Genomic DNA, 22,622 nt, shown 5'->3' with positions numbered 1-22,622 from the left:
CTGTCTCGCGCTCACTCGTCTCCTCTCCCTGTCTCCCACTTACTCGTCTCTCCGTGTCCTGTCCCACACTCACTCGTCTCTCCCTGTCCTCCCCCTGTCTCCGGCTCACTTGTCATCTACCTCTATCGCTAACTTCCCTTTTCACCTGTTACGCGCCTCTCATCTCTGTATTCAGAGTCAAGCTGCTGTTTACACAGATTTGATTGGCTGAGCAGCATCATGTGGGGTGGCTTAACTGGGGTGTGAAGTGCCCCATCAAAATGTAGAATCCCTCAGTAATTTATTGATTATAGGTCTGGGTCCGGATAGGACGGCGTCTGGGTCCGGACCCAGACCGTGGTCCACCTGTTAGTGACTTCTGCCTTAGCGTGTCAGGCTTTTGGAAGAGACCATGTGTTCTGAGACCGTGGAGATATCGTTGCTGAGACAGACGAATGGCTGACATCACGATATAAATTGCCAAGGACTGTGCTGTTGCAATTATGCAGCTTGCTAGAGCCGCAACTCCAGAGAGAAACACGTCAATCAAACCCAACTCCACCACACGTCCAGGTCCTCACCACCCTTGGATTTTTGGCCACGGGAACCTTTCAGAGGGAGATTGGAGACAGATCAGGTGTGCCCCAGTCCTCTGTGAGTCGTGCGCTACCCTTGGTCATCAAAACTCTCATCAGTTTATCACCCATGGTACATCAAATTCCCATACACCGCTGTTGAACAAGTACAAATTAAGAGGGACTTTCATGCCATGGCTGGACTACCAAATGTAATCGGAGCAACAGACTGCACACATACGCATCATTAAAAACACCCGTGCTGTTGTGGAGCGCACTGAACTGAAGGCCAGGTCACCCACCTGGCCTTCAGTTCAGTGCGCTCCACAACAGCACGGGTCTCGATACAGTGGGGGGCAAACTGCTCTATAGCCCAGAGAAGTCATGACTGCGTTTTGCACAATATTGCCATGAACGAGGGTCTCCTACTACCTGAAACAGCCCAGCTAAACCAGAAGGTGTGGTGCTGGAAGACCCCCTCATGGACCACCCCATCAAAGTGCCATCATGATGAGGCAACAACTATGCAACGACACGGCTTTAGTTACAGTCATTAAGCGCCTGCCTATGGCCAGAGTTTTTTTTTATTTCAGTGACATTATGAACTACAGGTGAGACCGTATTAACAGCACTTGTAATTGCTTCCCATTTCTTCGCTTTAGCAGGTCCCTTAATTCCACTTCTGACACTGCTAAAAATGACAGATTTTCCTTTTTGGATCTCTGAAAGCAGAATTTCAATCTCAGAGCCCGTAAAGTTTTTGCGCCTTGATGCCATTCTCATGACTCAACACTCAACACTTCCTGGCACAGGAAAAAGGAAGCGTAGCCATATATGGTATTATTTTGGGGGTGGAGTATGCAAATTTACTATCCTCGTGCACATGCACTTATATACTCACAGGTGGCATTCATTATTTACTTAAGTCGTTTACACACTTTTTCCGAAGTTAAGAGCATTTGTTGAATCTGAGGTAGCGTGTTTGACCTTCTTACTAAAAAGGTTAGAGAAATTTAGAATAAAAATACGAAAATGTTCTTGCATGACGCCCATTTCATGACCCAGTTTCAGCTAAGCTTTAGCTGTAAAACAAATGGCCTTACACTTGACTTTAGATTTGATATACAGAGGAGTGCGAAGTTTTCAGGGGCCTCATACACAAAGGGTGCGTATATGCACAAAAAAGTGGTGTATGCTCTTTTTCACGTCAACGATCAGATGTAACCAGAGCGAAATGACCGTGGAAATGTGTAGTGCCTCAAGCCAACTTCATGGCTGGCATACGCACTTTTCTACAGCTGTTGATTCTTTGGCGACACTTAGATGTGATGTTGGGAAACTATTATAATAAATAAATATGAAAACAATTAGTCCTCAGACTGTGATGTGCACGTCTGAGACACACAAACAATTAATATTGATAAGCAATTAACACACCCATGTGTCTGCAATTACTTGAGTGGATATAAAAACAAGTGAAAAGTGCTGCAATGTACCATTAAAAACAATGGCTGCTTTAGCGGTATTAGAAGACTTTGCAAATGGTGCAATTCAAAGAAAGTATGTTCAGGGACAGACAGGATTTGCTGGCACATGATGGTAAACTGGCTCATCCATTTTGAGGCCAATACCCCTGAAACTGTGCTCAGAGCTGCAGCTGGCGTTGGAGCGCAACACAGAGAATAGAATAGAATAGTCTTTATTGTCATTGTACGGGGTGGTATAACGAAATTTGAGGGTGCTCTCGCAGAGCTACTGTGCACAACAAAAGCAACAAACACAAAACAACAAACAAAGCCAGAAACATTATTTAGCAGGTAAAAACAATAAAGCATGTGTTCAGAGACAGAGAGGATTTGCTGGCACATGATGAAAATTGGCTCATTTGAGGGCAATCCTCCTGGAAGTGCGCGCAGATCTGCGGTCGGCGTTGGAGCGCAACACAGAGGCCAACTGATTGGGACTGTGCCAGTTATCCGCATCTCAGCCAGGTATATCAAATTCCCATACAATGCAGCTGAACAGGCCAACATTAAAGCGCAATTTGCAGCGATAGCTGGTTTTCCTAATATAATCGGAGCTACTGACTGCTAACAGCATTGTTGGGAACAGACTACAAGGTGGCAGTAACTTTATTTGTGTAATTGTACTATTCCCTGTGACGTGCATTAAGCATGTGCGCTCCCAATTTCTATCCCGTCTTCACAGTATAAATCCTAGTCGGTGGTTAAAGTTAGTTTCTTGCTGTTTTTTGCTGGTTAGACTACAGCTTAAGATCTTTCGAACAAGCCCCTGATTGTCTCTGTGTGCAAATGTTGATAGCCCTGTGTGTTAAGTGTGGAATGTCTTTATCAGCCTCACCTTTTCCCTGGCGCACTTCTGCACTGCACTGTAAACTCGAACACTACTACTAATTAAAAAGTCCGCTATCAAGTCAACCCAACTTTAAGTTACTAAAGTTACGAACAAGGACTGTAGTTATAACTTCTTGCTACTTAAATTGTTTGAGTGCTCATCACTATTTTACTCAAAACCTTTGAATGTACGGGGATGTACAATGCAACGACGTCAGTGCGTCATTAGGTTGGCAGGACCAAACGAGGCAAAATCAAACCAACATGGTGGTCGTGAAGCAAGGAGAGTGCATCGGTTACTGAAGTTAAGAAAACTTATAAGTATAAAGTTGTCTGAAACTCACCTGCATGTTGTTTAATTGCAAAAATGCCACAACGAAATTGTACTTTTTTTGTTTGTCTGTGCTTTTTTACACATTCAGTGTAACACGTGGTCACAGTTACCGGTCTTTGGGGAGGACATTTTGTGTGAACTGAGTGCATTAATCATAATTACGATAAATATTTTCAGTCGACGGCATTGTTATCCTTTTATAAATGTGTTTCTGCTAGTAATGTTAACTTTTGCTTAAAAATAAGCTGATATGATCCGGTAAAGCCGCCTCCCCCTCGAGGTAAAAAGAAGATAGAGGGTGGCAGCGGCCTAAAATATTAGCAAACTATAGCTGCAGTTTGAACTTTTCTGTAATCGTTCTGTGTTTTTAAAATTTATAAAATTATTTATTTATTTTTAGCTTAAATATTCTAATTAGAAATTTGGACTGTATTATTTGAATGGTTTCAGAGTACTATTTTATGTCATCCCACAGGATCAGACACCTGAAACCAGTGAAGAGCACTGAGAGCAGTGAATGGCATGGAACCTCTATGGTAAACATTAATCTTGAAAGAAAGAGACGGAAGACGACTTTTGTTTGAGTAATGGAGTGGAAGTGCAAATTGTGTACTGTGTCTGCAGACGCAGTATTATTATTATTCCGGCACTACACAGCCATTATTCTACAGTTAGCCCTCTACCATGTCTCCATGACTCTTGTATTTGTACATTTCTGTCCTTTAATGCCTTGAAAATTCCTTTGTCACGGTTTCACATAGATGTGTGTAGGCCAAGTGACAGAGCACAGGCAGAAAGGGTAGCTTTTACCTGTTCTGTGTGTAACTTGAAACAGCCCTTCTCACGAAACATTGTTCACTCATTTTAGGGGCCATTTAAAAAAAACGCGAGACATGCCCATTTAAAAACTGTAACTACAGCACAAATGAATAGTCTTCTTTTAATACACCCAGAAGTAGGATACACACAAATGGTCAAGACTTTCGTGATGAGATAGTTTCAACAGAAAATGCTACAGTTCTGTTGCTGTGTCTAAAGTGGTTTGGAGAAAAACACTGAAATATTCTACATTTGTTGTGAGAAGAAGTTTATTTGAGTATTCTGAACTTAAAAAAATAAAACTTTATGAGCTGTGTAAAAAAAATTATCTTTTTGGTTACTGACCAGTATATTTTTTGAGTTCAAAGATGTTCATCAATTAAGTGCCATAGCATCAGAACAAGTCATTCCAAAAAATTAAAAAATATATACAAATTAAAAACAAAGTACAGAACTCACAAAAAACATGATTTGAGTGTAAATGATTTGAAAAATGAAAATACTCCAAACTTACTTTTACTCAAAAACTTTGAGGTAATCAGTTTCCAAAAAAGAGTATTCTAAACTTATTCGGGTTTACAGTGAACTCACAACACGTTTGTTGTGAGTTACACAAATAGATAGGTATTTACCTTGGGGGTAATCGGAGTGACCCAAGCACTTTTGGCTCACCTCCACTTCAGAAAGTAGCACTTCCATCTCGCTTATTTTATCAGGAGAAGAGGGGCCAACCTTGTTTGAACAACTGTCGACAACCAGTCGATGTGATATATATCACTATAAAAAGTGGTTCGCCAACACATTCAAGATGTTAAATCTAAATGATTCATACATACTAGGGCTGAACGATATGGACAAAATTTCATATCTCATGCCAGATATCTAGATATCGATTTGGAATGGCCACTTGATTAAAATGTATTCAGGAAGGTATTTTATAATGCTTGTCCAGCATCTGAACCATTTTTTTTAAAGCCCTCTTTCGAGACTGTGTACACGGGAACCAAGTCTTTTGCAATGTGGTATATTATAGCATCTGTAATGTCTTTATGTCTGGTGCACGTCGACTCGTACAGTGTAATGCTACTGAACGCAAGAGCAATCGAACTTTGCTTGGTCTTCTTTTGGGATGACTGAGAAGTCCCCGGTGTTACTCTCATTGCAATACAGTCTTCGTGCAGCACGTGATAGTGTTGTTTCCGGTGGTGAAACAAGTTTGTTGTGCTACCTTAATTGCTTCGCTGCAATTTTCCCCTAGCATGACTGGCACAACACTTCGCTCTAGTTTACATTGTCCTTTTTAAATCCAAACTACCTCCAAATAATGGAAGATGATTTATGTTTTGTCACCAAATCAGTTTCTGCACCGCTACCGCCCGCATTATCTTCCGCACTCATGTCACTTTTCTTTCTTTCTTTTTAATTTCCCCACTGTGTATGTAGTGTGTGCGTGAGTCTTCCTCACTCCTTCCCTCATATGTTTGTCATTGGTTGTCTTCATCTGTCAATCCACAGCAAGCATGAAATAAGGTTTGTCGTTGGCTGGCCTTAGCTATGCATTCTAGGGCAATCATAAAAATGATGTTTGTTTTGACCGCCAGAGCTGTACATGCAGGGCGAGTGCGGGAGGCAATCTATATCGTTTATATCGTTGCTTTTTCGATATTAATATCTTGAATGTTTATATAGATACGATAACGATATATTGTTCAGCCTTAATACATACAGAAATAGGAGTCATGTTTTTGGGTAAGTAGCTCTTTAACCAGCTAGGAGTGGTTGCCAGGTTCGATAGTACCCGCGATTTATACGTATTACGTGACCAGCACGCCTCTATTAGGTCAACAACCACACTGCTACAATATGCTACTAGGCAAGCTAAATGTAAAAGACGGGAGCGAGATCTGGCAGCCTATTAAAAAAATGCAGCATGGTACAACCACGTCTTTATGCTTAGGACATATAGAGACTGTAAAGCGTCATTTGATACCTTGAATAACACTATAAAATGCAAGCTATTATTGTAGTGGCAATTACTTTAATGGGACTTAATAATGACAACCAATGTGTTCGTTTCATAAAGATTATAGACTGAACATACTAAAACACCTTTTCCTTTTTTAAACTGATGTTTACTCTTCTTCCGTACTTTTTGCCTTTTTTTGGTGCGCCGTCGTCATGAAGGGGCTCCGCTAGTGCTTCCCCTACTGGCTCACTGAAATTATGGCCCGCTGATAGAAATGGTTGATAACAGCCTCCTGAACCTACCAGTAGGTTTAGTAGGCGTCTACTAGTCCATATAAAATGGGACTGATGTGTGTTGATAACGTCCATTGACTAGACTGACAAAAGTCAAATCGACTCGTGTGTTGAACCAGGGCACCTGGTTAATTGCATTTGCTCATCATATATGATCTGTACATTGATCAAATGAAAATGTTTCCTGTTGACATATACAAATTCATCATGTGATGGCGCTGATATAGCAATGTGTGTGCAGTCGATAGCTCCGATTTCATTAGGAAAACCGGGTCTCGCTTCTCTGTTACTTTAATGTTGGCCTGTTCAGCTGCATTGTATGGGAATTTGATATACCTGGCTGAGATGCAGATAATTCCATCCCACACGGCTGGCATGGCTCGGCTCAGGGTCGACTGGCACAGATCCAATTGGTTGGCTAGTTCTCTCTGGAATGCCCCGGTTTCTATACCTCAGTGTGCACAACATCTGCGGGCACAAGCAGCTCATGGCGCCTCGCTTCTCATCCAAGATGGCGGCGCACACAGTTGCAGCGGCTGGAGGCTCCCCACTACCTGTGCACCTTTTTGTATTTCTTATATTTTATGTCTTTTATTTGTCTCCTTATGACACTCCCGTGTCGCAGCAACCCCATCTACAGCCACCAAGACCTGATACTCATCGGATTTCACGCAAAAATGGATATTACAAGCACCTTCTCACGGACTCACAACATCCCACCGGAGATAACGAGACTGTCGGGCGCCCGTGGATTATTATCGGGCCCGGCAGGCGCCGAAGAAAGGGAGAGAAGGCAGAAACGCTGATGCCGGGCAGGACTACCAGCTAAGCTAAGAAATCAACCGCACAGACCTCCACTACCATCAATCTTCCTCACGATCGCCAGAGCCCTCGCAAACAAGATGGATGAGCTGCAGTCACAGATCGCCTACAACCACTTCGTCCACGAGTGCTGTCTGCTGATTGTTAGCGAATCCTGGCTGCGCCCGCATATCCCCGATGCTACAGTGGAGCTAGCAGACCTTCACGACCGGACCGAAGCCTCCGGTAAGAGTATAGGAGGAGGACTCTGTATTTATGTACTTGAGAACTGGTGCTTGGACAGCAGAGCGACACCTACTGCTCACCGGCCATGTCTGTCCAGTGCCGACCGTTCTACCTGCCACGGGAGTTCACGGCAGCCTTTGTGACTGCTGTTTACATTCCTCCCAGCGCTAACGTAAGCATGGCACTAAACAACAGAGAGCTCATCCGGATGGCGTACACATTATAGCTGGGGACTTCAATCAAACAAACCTCAAGACCGTACTCCCCAAATTCCACCAGCACGTCAAGTGTGCAACTAGGGGAAAAAACACACTGGACCATGTTTATTCAAATATAAAACATATAGGGCAGCACCCCTTCCCAACCTTGGACAATCTGATCACCTCTCTCTGCTCCTCTTCCCAGCCTACACCCCCCTCAGAAGGCAAAAAAAAAAACAGTCACACAGACCATCAAAGCCTGGCCTGGAAATGCTCTCACCCAGCTGCAGGACTGCTTTGCCTGCACGGAGTGGAGCATTTTTGAAGATCAGGACCCGGACACATACACAGAGTCTGTCCTCTTCTACATCAGGTGCTGCGTAGAAAATGTCACGGAGGACTGACGGATCCAGGGCTTTCCAAACAGATGTGGAGGAGCATCTAGGCTCTGACCAACTACAAAGGCCAGCCCCCTCCCACATCCTCCAGCAGCAGCTCACTGGCAGAGGAGCTAAACAGCTTCTTTGCCCGCTTCGAGACCACTACCACCACTCGCCTGCAGTCACTGCCTCCCCTTGGTCCCAGTACCCTGCCTTTCTCTCTCCAGGAGCACGAGGTGAGGAAAAACCTGAGAGCAGTGAACCCCATGAAAGCCGCTGGTCATGATGGCATACCCGGGTCGGTGATTAAAGCATGTGCCGACCAACTGGCAAGAATCCTAACCAGACTCTTCAAACACTCCCTGACACATCCCACAGTCCCCACATGTCTGAAGACCTCCACCATCGTCCCCATTCCCAAGAAACCTGCCATAGACAGCCTGAACGATTACAGACCCATCGCCCTGACATCTGTAATCATGAAGTGCCCGGAGCGATCAGTCTCCCAGCACATCAGAGACTGTCTCCCTCCCTCCCTCGACCTCGATCAGTTTGCGTACAGGCTGAACCAGTGTACGGAGGACACCATCGCCCTCACGCTCCATACAGCTTTGAGCCACGTGGAGAACAAGAGGAACTACGTGAGGACGCTCTTTGCGGACTTCCGCTCAGCGTTTAATACGATCTTACCGGACATTCTTTTCAATAAACTACTGGAATTACAGATATCCCTCCCCACCTGCAACTGTATTAAAAGCTTTCTGACGAGCCGCCCACAGACTGTGAGACTCGGCCCCCACCGCTCCTCCACAATCACACTCAGCACTGGTTCCCCTCAAGGCTGTGTTTTGAGCCCTCTGCTGTACGCCCTGTACACACATGACTGCTCTCCAGTCCACCCAACGAACCACATTATAAATGTGCGGACGACACAACAGAGCTCCAGGCTCATCTGCAACGGTGATGAGACAGTGTACAGGGCTGAGGTGATGAAACTGTCATCCTGGTGCTCAGATAACAACCTGACCCTGAATATCCATAAAACGAAAGAACTCATGGATTTCAGGAAGATCAGACAGGACCACACACCCCTCCTTATAAACGAAGAACAGGTGGAGACTGCCAACACCTTCAGGTTTCTGGGCACCCACATCTCCACAGACCATTCCTGGACTCACAACATCAGGGTCCTGGTAAAGAAGGCTCAGCAGCGGCTATACTTCCTGCGTGTCCTCAGGAAGAACAATCTGGACACGAAGCTGCTGCTGGCCTTCTGTCATTCCTCGGTGGAGAGCGTACTGACGTACTGTCTGGGCGTCTGGTATGCAGGCTCCACAGCTAAGGACAGGAAGGCAGTGCAGAGGGTCATAAACACTGCCAAAAGATCACCAGCTGTCCTCTGCCCTGCCTGGAAAACATCTCCACATCCTGCTGTCTCTGGAAAACCAGGGCCATCACAGGAGAACCCTCACACCTTGCCCTCTGGGAGACGCTACACGTCTAAAAAGTCCCACACCAGCAGAATGAACAAGAGCTTCTTCCCCTGGGCCATACCAACTACATTTTACACTTTTTTTAACCTGTCACACGGTCTCTCCCTTGTGTTCTTTATTGTTTTTAAATGCTAAATAATGTTTTTGGCTTTGTTTGTTGTTTTGTTGTGCACAGTAGCTCTGCGAGAGCACCCTCAAATTTCGTTGTACCACCCCGTACAACAACAATAAAGACTATTCTATTCTATTTTATTCTATTCTCTGTGTTGCGCTCCAACGCCAGCTGCAGCTCTGTGCACAGTTTCAGGGGTATTGGCCTCAAAATGGATGAGCCAGTTTACCATCATGTGCCAGCAAATCCCCTCTGACCCTGAACATACACTTTCTTTGAATTGCACTATTTGCAATGTCTTCTAATACCGCTAAAGCAGCCATTGTTTTTAATAGTATGCATTGCAGCACTTTGCTTATGTATCTCAGATGTGCACATCACTCAGTCTGAGGACAAACATATTTATTTATTACAACAGTTTCCCAACATCACCTCTAAGTGTCGCCAAAGAATCAACAGCTGTTTTAGTTTTAGCTCTTTTGAATCTACGATTCTCAGTTTTTCCCACCCAAAGTGGAAATCACAAAAACCTCTTGTGTTTGTTGTTGTGTATCGTCCACCTGGCCCTTATTCTGAGTTTCTGTCTGAATTCTCAGAGTTTTTATCCCAGTTAGTGCTGAGTACAGACAAAGTCATTGCAGTGGGTGACTTTAATATTCATGAAGATGTTGAAAATGACAGCCTAAATATTAACTTTTCTATATTAGACTCTATTGGATTTTCTCAAAGTGTTCACAGACCTACTCACTGCCGTAATCATATCCTTGACCTTATGGCTGACTTATGGCATTGAGAGTGAACAGTTGACAGTGTTCCCTCATAACCCTGTCTTGTCTGACCATTTTTTAATAAATTTTGAATTTACATTACTTGACCATACGGCTTTTTTACAATTTTACATATAGAAGGTGTCTATCAGAAAATGCTGTAACCAGTTTTACCTAAATTTTACTCCAGTAGACTCTTGTTGACAGCACTATAACGCTTGAACTGCTTATTATTCATCATTGATAGAAGAGAATAAGAACAATCCCAGGTTTCTTTTCAGCACTGTTGCCAGGCTGACAAAGAGTCCGAGCTCTGTTGATTGCTCTGATGTATTCCTTTAACTCTCAGCAGTGATGATTTCATGAGATTCTTTATCAATAAAATTGTTTCTATCAGAGAGAAGATTGATGGAATCCTTCCCACTATAATCACTAATGTATCATCAAGTAGAGCAGCTTTAGATGTATCTTTAGAACCTGATTTGTATTTAGCTTCTGCCCAGTTGATCTCTCTGAGCTAACAACAGCAATAGTCTCTTCTAAACCACCAACTTGTATTTTAGACCCAATCCCAACCAGACTGTTCAAGGAGGTTTTCCCCTTAATTGACACTTCCATATTGGATTTGCTCAATCTGTCTTTGTTGACAGGATATGTACCTCAGACTTTTAAGGTTGCTGTAATTAAACCTTTACTTAAAAAACCCTACTCTTGATTCAGAAGTGTTGGCTAATTATCGACCTATATCCAATCTCCCTTTTTTGTCTAAAGTTCTTGAAAAAATAGTTGCAGTTCAACTTTGTGATCATTTACATAGAAATAATTTGTTTGAAGAGTTTCAGTCAGGATTCAGAGTGCATCATAGCACGGAAACAGCACTGGTTAAAGTTACCAATGATCTCCTCTTAGCCTCTGACAACAGACTTGTGTCTGTGCTTGTACTGTTGGATCTCAGTGCTGCATTTGATCGATCACAGCATTCTGTTACAGAGGCTTGAACATGTTATTGGGATTAAAGGAACTGCATTAGACAAAACATACACAAAAATGCAATAGGAAGAATCTTCCTCACACATTGGAGTAAGTCATGGAGTTCTTCAGGGTTCTGTGCTTGGACCGATAATTTTTACTTTATACATGCTTTCATTAGGTAACATTATTAGACAGCATGGCATAAATTTCCGTCGCTATGCTGATGATACTCAGCTGTACTTATCTATGAAACCAGATGAAACCAATAGGCTGGTCAGACTACAAGCATGTCTTAAAGACATAAAGACCTGGATGACTCAGAACTGTCTGCTTCTAAATTCAGACAAAATTGAAGTTGTTCTCTTTGGACCTGAGCGCTTCAGGGAGAAATTGTCTAGTTATATAGTTACTCTATATGGTATTTCCTTCGCTTCAAGTTCTACAGTGAGGAACCTTGGAGTTATTTTTGACCAGAATTTATCATTTGACGCACATATGAAACTGGTTTCTAAGACTGCCTTCTTTCACCTTCGTAATATTGCTAAAATCAGGAACATCCTGTCTCAGGGTGATGCAGAGAAACTAGTCCATGTATTTGTTACTTCAAGACTGTCCCACATATTCTCTGAAAAGCCTCCAGCTGATCCAAAATGCTGCAGCAAGAGTTCTGATGAGAACTAACAGGAGAGATCATGTTTCTCCAGTTTTAGCTTCTCTTCATTGGCTCCCTGTTAAATTCAGAATAGAATTTAAGATTCTTCTTCTGACATATAAAGTTCTTAATGACCGAGCTCCATCATATCTTAAAGATTTAATTGTAAGATATTTTCCTAACAGAGCACTTCGCTCCCAAACTGCAGGTTTACTTGTTGCTCCCAGAGTTTCTAAAAGTAGAATGGGAGGTAGAGCCTTCAGTTATCAGGCCCCTCTCTTGTGGAATAAGCTGCCAGTAAATGTCCGGGAAGCAGACACCCTTTCCACTTTTAATATTAGGCTTAAAACTTTCCTTTTTGATAAAGCTTATAGTTAGGGATGCCTCAGGTAATCCTGAAACATCCCATAGTTAAGCTGCTATAGGCTTAGACTGCTGGGGGACCTTATCTGTCACACCTTTCCTCACTTTGCTCTCTTTTTCCCCCTGTTTAATTTCTCAAATGATATTATGTACATGTGACATTACTGTGGTCATTAACTTGTGTTTCCCTGTTCCAACAGGTATCCTTTGAATGGCGTTTTTCCACCCTCTTTTCTGTCTTCTCAATGGATGGCCACCCTTCCTGAGTCTGGTGCCAGAGGTTTCTTCCAGTTAAAAGAGAGTCGTTCCTTTCCACAGTCGCCACAGGCATGCTCAGGACGGGAGATTGGACTGAAGACAAGTTTCGGTGCAATTTGTTGGTTTCCTTAGCTAGGATATTGTTTTTGAATTGGCTCTATATGAATTAATTGGATTATTTTTAAAGTAATTAATTGGATTTCATTGGATTATGATTACAATGAATTGAATTGCAAATGGCTTGAATTGGACAATATTATTTAAGTGCCTTGAGATGACATTTGTTGTAATTTGGCGCTATATACATAAAATTGAATTGAATTGAAATGTAAAATATATTAAAATATATTTACAAATTCAGTTAAAAATGTTGGTTTACACACTAGTGTGTGCCTACATGCAATATGAATTTATATACACAATACATTCAATCCATAATTTCCACAGACAGACTCGCATCGTTTCTGTCATGGGGCGCTAATCAAAGCATCCCAGCAGTGCAGCTAAACAGCCAATCGTGTACTATTGCCAGGGCAAATAAAGAAATATTTGGCCAATCAGTGTCGCAGAATTTTATGGTCTTGGGGCGCTGAAAATATTGCACCAGCAGCAGATTTCAGGTTAAAAAAGGCTTGTGCAGAAAATCCAGAACTTCCCTGACCTGCCATCAAAAAACATGAGCCTCCTTGAGCTTATCACTTTTATACATGACAAGGATCTATCAGAGATGTACCCCAACTTTTAGACTGCTCTCAGGATTGCACTTATTCTGCCAGTCACTGTGGCTCAAGCAGAAACGAGCTTTTCAAAACTGAAGTTGATTAAGTCATTCCCGAGGTCCACCATGTCTCAGGAACAGCTTACTGGCCTTGCTGTCATCAGTATCAGTCACTCAATAGGGAAGCAGATTTCCTATGATGACATTATTGATGATTTTGAATCAAGGAAGGCCAGAAAGGTTTTAGTTTTAGTTTTCTGTTCTTAATGCAATAGTGCATGCAATAGTGTATATGCAATAGTGTCTTAATGCAATTATATTTTCTTTAGTGGGTTTTCAAATTTGAGTGATGAAGGATTTGTGTTATTTAGAATATTTTTTCTATATTTCATTTGTATATAAGTCTTAATATTTTATATGATTATTGTTCTCTGCTCTTACATTTGTTACACATATGATTGTATATATTTGGGGGGTAATTCAATTCAATGTAGCCACTGTGTGTGATGATAATGAATCCTTTGAAAAAGCCCCTGACACAAATGTCATCTAATGGCTTCAGAGAGAGGAAAAGGATAGTTTGCAAATTCAAAGAAATGTTAGTTCTAATAAATTGTGGAAACAGTTGGAGGATGCCACAAAGTGAATCTGCAGGACTTGATTAGCTGAGGGTGATCCTCTTACCTTTTGGGGGCATCTAGGACCTTACCCAGCTCCTCGTATTCCATGTGAAAGACACCGGAGAAGGAATTCTGTAAAAAGGAATAAAAACAGTCTTACCTGTCTTAGAAATGAACAACTGAATGATGTAGTTAGGATTTGATACTGGAGCAATGTGAGTTTAGAAATTTGGAACACAAATCGACAGTTTTGGTTCTGTCTAATTCAATCGCAGAAAAGCATTCTTTGTGTATTCCTTCAGATTAACTCAAAAGTGTTTTTTGGCCATATCAGCTTTCTTGTTCCCTCCAATTAAGTTTTTACAACAAAACCCACCATTCAAATACCAAAAGTCGAGCAGGGATACTGCACGTACTACCAAAAACCAAGCATGAAAAAAAGGATGTTGCTCTTTTAGCCACGAACCCTTACCAGAAGGAGATTTATTTCAACATTCAAGAGCTCCTTTTGCATTTACCCCCTTAAGCAAAATTTCTACTCTTCCAGAACATCGACGACGTCGACATTCACCATGCCGGTAGGGGGGTGTGGCTGTGCGTTTGTGTGGTTTCAGGGGTTATAGCCGAATCCTTGCTTTTTCTTCCAGTCAGTTAACAACAGTAAACAATGGCAACCGAGGTGGAGCAGCTGTATTTGCAGTTGGAGCTCATTAATATTGGTAAATGGTAAATGGACTTGTACTTGTATAGCGCTTTTCTAGTCTAACTGACCACTCAAAGCGCTTTATTGAAGAACAAATGCTTAAATTGCAAATGTTGAAGTCAGGCGAGAGAGAAGATGATCGCGGGGGTTGTCTGTACGACCGGCCGAGGCTGGGAACGGGTGAATTTACAACACTGGTTGTGAATTCACTGGTTCACACTGGTTGTGAATTCACTGGTGTGAATTTACATCCTGGATGAACAAATGCACTTTACATAATTTCAAATGTCAACGAGCTTCTTCACCGTATACAGCCATTAAGACCGGAAATTACGTTCTGAGCGGACCGATCACAGGCCTTTCGGCCCACGTCTACGCGACGTGTATTTTAGTGTTGGGAACTTTGAGTCTTTTGGCTGAATCAGATCTTTAACTCTCGAACAGTAAATTGAACGAATCTTTGAACGAATAATTTCGTTCATTTTTCCAGCAGGTGGCGCTGTAACCCTACTGTGGGCGTTGCACAAAACGGCCACGGTTCTAAACACTTAACACTGAAGGAAACATAGTTTGCTTCAGCTGAGCTGATAAAGTACAATATACAAAATGCCACAAACAATTCAAACCATGTGAAAATCTGGGAAAGCAAATACACAATAAGGTGACTTGTGTCTGTATCCTCCCTGCCATTGTTGTTTAAAGCCCGACACTGACTCAGTAGCTGTCACGTGACAAATTAACGAACGAGAACGATCGTTCAGCCCTGTCACGTGACAGCTGGTAGAAAACAAGTGAATGTAAAACTCACATTGATTTTGATAATTAATAACACAATTAAGTGAGAAAAAAGTAACAATAAGGTCCCTAAAATGTTAAATAGTGCATTTATTGTGTCTTCTTCTTCTTATTATTATTATTATTATATTATTTTATGGTAGAGTATAACACAAAATCAATATGTTGATATAATTTTCAAAAGTATCTATTCACATTATTACATTATCATTTATCTATTTACACACAACACTATACATATCTACAAGAACCGAAGACCACTAATTAATTATGATTTCATGACAAATGAATGAACATCACAAATCAGACATCATTCATTTCCTCCTTCGTTTCTCTGTCTACAGTAGCGTCCTGTGCGGGACTCTTTTCTTCACCCCGCTCCCGCTGAATTTCTGACCATTACCACCGCAACTTGTCTGTTACATTCCTGCCCGCAGCCGCAAAACTTTGAGAATTTATGCCCGCACAATAAAAGAAATGCATTGATTTTGTGTCTTCTCCCGTCCCGCAGGAGAAAACACGTCATTTTATAGGCTATTGATAAAGAGATTCAAGGACAATTGAGAAACTTCTCCAAATATCACACTTGCCTTGCTTTGTCTTTGTGCTGTAAAGACCTTCTTTGAGCTTCCTTTCCACATCATTTATTGACATCCTGTCGCTAGGCTACATCCCGATCTCACAGTGTTTTTAGCCGCCAGCAGTTGAGTTGTGAACGAATCAAAACTGTTTCCTGTGCGAGGAGCCATAACCCGAGGAGTTGACTCGTGAACGAATCAAAACTGTTTCCTGTGCGAGGAGCAGTAACCTGAGGAGTTGACTCGTGAACGAATCAAAACTGTTTCCTGTGCGAGGAGCAGTAACCCGAGGAGTTGACTCGTGAACGAATCAAAACTCTTTCCTGTCCTGCTGACTGAGCTTATGCAGCTGCCGCCTGCCATGTGGCGAGAGAGGGTACTGCATGGAAATGAATTAATCATTTCTGTTTCCTGTCGTGCTGACTGAGTTTATGCAGCAGTCGCCTGTCATATGGGGAGGAAGGGTACTGCGTGAAAACGAACGAATCACTCACTGAGACTACTCGTTACTCCCGAGTCATATAAAAGATTAGTTAATATCGAACGAATCGTTCGCGACCGACACATCACTAGTGTATTTAGAATTTTTTGGAAGTGCATGTCAGGCTACGGCGGAGGGGTCAACATCGACGACGTCGCTACTTAGTACCGACATCGTCGACATGACGTTAAAGCATAAACTACGACTTATAGGGACTTGTTTTCTCTCAACCTGCACTCCCAATCCTTCGCAAAGGATATTTTTTCCATTTTTAAGAGGTAGGTACAGGATGTTGAAGACGAACAAGACTTCATTGTTAACAACTCCCTTATGAGTTTCCCCTTCAGAGTACAAAATCCGGGAGGAGAATTCAAAAGAATTTGTCTTTAATTTTGTGCTTGACACAGCTGTGGTTATTGCTGCAACAGCGCACAGGTGTTGCATAGCATCAACGGGAGGAGAGTGTGTTCAGGGAGATTCTCCATTCAGGTAAGTTTATTTGTAATGTCATAAGGTGTTCCAAGCCATGTTATTTTTTTACTGACTAAAGAAAAAAAACAAGACATGTAATCTCTAACTAGAAGGCTACACCAAAACGTTTTGAAGCTCTTCAAGTTTCGTTCTTCATTTCATTGTGAAAGCTTAAATTTATTTGACAAAGTAAAGGTCTGGGACAAAGTGCACATCTTAAATACTTCAACCAACAAGCTAACCAGGTTCATGCTAATATATTGGTATTGTAACAAGAAAGAATCCTTACCTGTAGCTTGGGTAAATCACATGTTCCTAATAACCAACAAGTATGCTTGCTTGTTACTCTATTGTTGTTTTTTATACTGTACAGTTGTGTTTTGTTATGCACTTTTTAGTCAGGGCCTTTGTTTGTTTGCGTATTTATTGTATGAGTCATGTCAAAGACAAATTTCCACTGCTTTGCAATGGAGACTAAAGTTTTTCTGATTCTATTGTGACCTATTTAGCACTTTTTAGATCAGTACAGTTTTAGGATGTCAACCTCAGAATGGACACTCCCATAGACGTTACATTTGATTTGAGACCACATACTAATATGCCTGGAAATGTAAATGTGCCCCTTTGACTTTTTCATAAAGTAGGTATGATAGTCACAGTGAGTATGTGTCAGGATTTCTGGGGCAGTTCTGCGATTCCAAGAATCTTGGTGGACAGATTGTGATGACACTGACATGTGCTGACATCACAAATTTATTCATGTTATTTCTGGACATAAAGCCTTAGTCTTGTATGTTGAAAGTTCTTCACCCACAATAAGTGGTAGAATAAGTTCCATTGAAAATCACCTGATAGCTAACGAGGTTCCTTCAGCTAATGAGGAGCCACCTGGCATAGCTAATCCCATTAACTGCTCCCTGGCAAGCCCTGAGCAGCTGGGACCCTAGGCTGGCTGTGTAACTGTCAGGAAGAGGATGAAAAGTCATAAAATCAAGCCTGTGGTTCACCATTAACTTGTCCAGGAAAGTATAGAGGGTGCCATAGCCATGGCAGGGCGACAAAACACACTAGCAGATTCAGCAGACAAACGGCCGATATGGATTCCGATACCGATCTCAATTATTTCCCAAAGCACACTTATTAGACACTTATTGCACACCATATACATTACATAGTCACATTACTTCATCTTACCATTTCAATTACCATACAAATGTGTCAGTTACCAGGGGACTCAGGACACAGACGCAGGGTCTTTTGGATTCTAAGAGGGTTTTACTATCAAAGAAAGCTCACAGAGCACATCAAGGCAGGGCGATCCCCAGGCAGAGCAAAGAAACTGGGCTGTGAAAACCCTATGCGCTCTCCTCAGTAACTATGGCGTGGAGGACGAGCGCAGCAATGAAAGTTATCCAACATAAATCATGACCCCCCACCCCCAATCATCACCCCCACCCATCATGAAGTGCTTCAAGAGGCTAGTCCTGGCTCACCTCAAAACCTGCTTACCACCCACACTGGACCCCTTCCAATTTGCCTACCGCCAGAATAGGAGCACGGAGGATGCCATCTCCACAGCACTACACTCTGCCCTTGCTCACATGGACAATAACAACACTTATGTGAGAATGCTGTTCATAGACTTTAGCTCCGCATTCAACACCAACATCCCCTCCAAACTGATTAGCAAACTCAGTGACCTGGGTATCAATGCCTCCCTCTGCAACTGGGTACTGGACTAACCAACAGACCCCAGTCTGTTAGGCTGGAGAACCACACCTCCTCTACACTCATCCTGAACACCGGCATCCCACAGGGCTGTGTGCTGAGTCCTCTGCTCTACTCTCTCTTCACCTACGACTGCACGCCTGTACATGGTTCTAATACCATTATCAAGTTTGCGGACGACACAACGGTGGTTGGCCTCATCAGCAACAACGATGAGATGGCATACAGAGAAGAGGTTCAGCATCTGGCAGAGTGGTGCGCCGCCAACAACCTAGCTCTCAACCCCAAGAAGACCAAAGAGCTCATTGTGGACTTCAGGAAGAAGAGTGGCACACCCACCCCTATCCTTATCGACGGGACGGAGGTCGAGCGTGTCACCAGCTTCAAGTTCCTGGGGGTCCACATCTCCGAGGATCTCTCTTGGTCTCTCAACACCTCAACCCTGGTCAAGAAGGCACACCAGCGCTTCTTCTTCCTGAGGAGGCTGAAGAAGGCCCATCTTTCTCCTCAGATCCTGGTGAACTTCTACCACTGCACCATCGAGAGCATCCTCACCAACTGTATCTCAGTATGGTATGGCAGCTGCTCTGTTGCAGAATGAAAGTCACTCCAGAGGGTGATGAAAACCGCCCAACGCATCACAGGTTCCCCACTCCCCTCCATTGAGACTGTCCAGAGCAAGAGGTGCCTGCGGAGGGCACGCAGTAATGTCAAGGACAGCTCTCATCCCAGCCACAGACTGTTTGAACTCCTCCCCTCTGGGAGGCGCTACCGGATGCTCTGTTCCCGGACGAGCAGGTTCAGGAAAAGCTTCCTCCCTGCAGCGGTCACCCTGCTAAACTCTCAACCTCAGGGTCCCCCCCCATGACACACATGCACACACAGTGACTGCGGACTGCCACACACACAGTGACTGCGGACTGCCACACACACAGTGACTGCGGACTGCCACACACACAGTGACTGCGGACTGCCACACACACAGTGACTGCGGACTGCCACACACACAGTGACTGCAGACTGCCACGCAAACCCCCCTTTACCCCCCTTCAGCCACTGAACCTCGCACTGAACTGTTAGTACTGTATTGTATCTATTCTCTTTATTCACTGAATTCACTTTACATACGCACATACTCTGCACTTTAACCACTTTTACTGCTGTTTTGCACTTCTGGTTGGATTCTAACTGCATTCCGTTGTCTCAGTACCTGTACTTTGTGTAGTGACAATAAAGTTGAATCTAAAATCTAAATCTGTTTCTGTGCTCCACAGCATATATCTGGGTCTCTGAAGAGACAATCAACTAAAAAGATATCAGATATAACACAAACCTTGTTGCTCTAGTTGAGGCTACATATATCTGAAAATAAATTTTAGCTTACAGTATAAATCACCAGCATCCCCATCTTTTAAAGGCAGGAAATGCCTGCCTTTACTTCGGAGACATCTGAGAGCAGCAGGATTAATGTGCTAAGAAGTCTGTAGCCTCTGATATGGAGCACTGAACACTGAGCTATTATGCACAGAGCCACTCTTACTTACTGTGATTAAATCACCAGCAATAACAACAGGCAGCTACAAAATAACCCACTCAATGCTACATACAATATATTCAACTGCATCAGGTCCATTATGATTTACTCTTCTGCAGGATGTTAGATTCAAAACATTGTAAGATGACCGAGAATTTGAAAGTTCATTGATTTCTAGCAAATCCATCATAAAAAGTGCCTTCTGCACAAAAGAGAGAGCCATTGTAACATGTTGCCTATGATAAATGTCACTGTTTGCTCTTGTGACTATCATTTACTCATATTATGACGCAGAAGTGGATGTTTATTTTTAGCATTGACCTGAGCTCTGCTTGCCAGCTATCCATAATGTTTTATAATGAAACTCATGCAAGGGCTTTGTTGGAAATCTGAGGGCACTCAGTGTATTCAGAATTACTAATCCTGCACAATCTATCATAAAAGCACAGCTTGTATTCTTTGTAGATTGGTTTAGTGTGTGTCTGTATATGTGCTGACCATTGAGTCCTCATCAGCGATAAAGACAGTGCAAGCCTGGGCCTGCATGAAGGACAGGATGGTTCCTGCAATCTTCCGCAGTAAAACTTCCAGACACTGCTGCTCCTCAAAGATCAGACTGGCCAGGTCCAACAATACCTGCACACACATGTATGTAAACTTACCATACACACATTTGCACCTGTGTGTGCAGAAACCTCCAGAATGACACAGTCACACTCACCTGATTGCGTCTGTTTTCTATCTGTGACGTCTCATACAGCTGTGCGTTGTGCAGAACGATCCCAGAAAAGGCCAAATAAGCTGAGAAATCCTGTTTGAGAGAAAAACAACGATATCTGAGCACTATGCTGGGCGAATAAAGGAAGGAAAAAGATGGACTGGTGCATGAAAAAAAAAGTTATATTATCATATTAAGGGTAGAAACAAGATAAACTGAGGTAAAGGGAGACACAGCATATTATCATGTGAAAAAGTAAGTACTCCCTCATTTAATTCTAAAGTTTTATGTATCAGAAAATACAGTAATAAAAATTATCTGGTCTCTGCTATTTCTTAAAATGAGGTAAATACAACCCCTGACATGACATGACATATTGACATGGCACTGGTTTCTTTACTGAACACCCTAAGTCCACCCTATGATTCAACATCTTGTCAAACCACATTTAAAATAGAATAGAATAGAAAAATCCTTTATTCATCGTTATTTAATACTTGAATTTAATTAATCGTTTTTATCAATTCTAAATTAGTCAATTTAGCAGTAATAACTTTATCAAATAGTTTTTTTGTATGACGTCATCAGTCTCTCCCATTATTGTAGAGTAATTTTGGTCCGCTCTTTTATACAATGTTGCGTCAGTTCATTGTCTGCATTTTTTTTATGCACGGCTCTTTTTATGTCCTACCACAGCATTTCAATGAGGTTGAGGTCTGAACTTTGACTGGATGATTGCAACACCTTGATTATTTTTATTTTTCAGACCTTGCTTTTGAGATGGTGGACCTAATTTTAAGACCTGGTATGGATCAGTTAATTTTTTTTGTTCTGATATGTAAAACCTTTCAATTAAAAGTATAGTGTGAATATCTTTCTCACCTGACCGGTTTAAAGACATGCTCAGATCAGTTTAGAGAATCCTACTGCTTACAGATGTCGCGTTTACTTTGAAACTCTCAACTCTCAAAGAGTTGAATCTTGGCAAAGACTGGTAGACAGTTTCAAGTTTCTACACTAAAATTAAACAGTTAAAATTACTAACCTTTTCATCTTGCTCAGTGAAAGCACCATCCTCCCCACATTTTTTGTTAATAGCCTGAGCCACTCCAACGACCTGAAATAAGTTTGATAACAAAGCAAAGGCAGTCAAACCAGTAGTTCTTGGTAGTGCCTGGTGAGCGGGGCTGTTGGGACAGCCTCCCAACACTGCATGGTTGCCTGCCCCCGGTTTTGACTGCACAGATTTAGATCGAGGCCTGGAGTGGGGGGGTGGGGGCACTGTCTACAAGCAGTGGCGTTGGCTCCTCCGTCTTTGTCTCACCACTGTTTTAAATGTACTTTTTTGGCATACAGTTATGTCCCGCTACACTCATCAAGAGTGTCTAGGATATATATATATAATATATATATATATATATATATATATATATATATATATATAATAAATGTCATCTCAAGGGGGGGGTGGGGTGGGTGGGGGTGAGGAAAGGTGTGACAGATGAGGTCCCCCAGTAGTCCGGGTCTATAGCAACTTAACTATGGGATGTTTCAGGATCACCTTAGCCATCCCTAACTATAAGCTTTATCAAAAAAGGAAAGTTTTAAGCCTAATCTTAAACTTAGAGGGAGTGTCTGCTTCCCAGACATTTACTGGCAGCTGGTTCCACAGGAGAGGGACCTGATAACTGAAGGCTCTACCTCCCACTCTA

At 42.5% G+C, this 22,622-nt stretch overlaps 1 protein-coding gene across 1 annotated transcript in view; it reads right to left on the bottom strand.

The window, feature by feature from the left end:
- The window catches only part of pde5ab (phosphodiesterase 5A, cGMP-specific, b), a 91,647-nt gene that overhangs the window by 57,338 nt on the left and 11,687 nt on the right, over nucleotides 1–22,622 (bottom strand). Inside the window, exons 5-8 of the mRNA XM_072376974.1 lie at nucleotides 21,956–22,027; nucleotides 20,914–21,003; nucleotides 20,691–20,828; nucleotides 13,967–14,034 (exon numbers count right to left, since the gene is read on the bottom strand). Coding sequence (XP_072233075.1) covers nucleotides 13,967–14,034; nucleotides 20,691–20,828; nucleotides 20,914–21,003; nucleotides 21,956–22,027 — 368 coding nt within the window. The remainder of the gene's footprint in view (nucleotides 1–13,966; nucleotides 14,035–20,690; nucleotides 20,829–20,913; nucleotides 21,004–21,955; nucleotides 22,028–22,622) is intronic.

Source organism: Leuresthes tenuis, unplaced genomic scaffold (genome assembly GCF_036924035.1).
Source record: "Leuresthes tenuis unplaced genomic scaffold, fLeuTen1.0.hap1 SCAF_22, whole genome shotgun sequence".
Taxonomy (NCBI): domain Eukaryota; kingdom Metazoa; phylum Chordata; class Actinopteri; order Atheriniformes; family Atherinopsidae; genus Leuresthes; species Leuresthes tenuis.
This window is presented reverse-complemented; position numbering and strand designations above follow the sequence as displayed.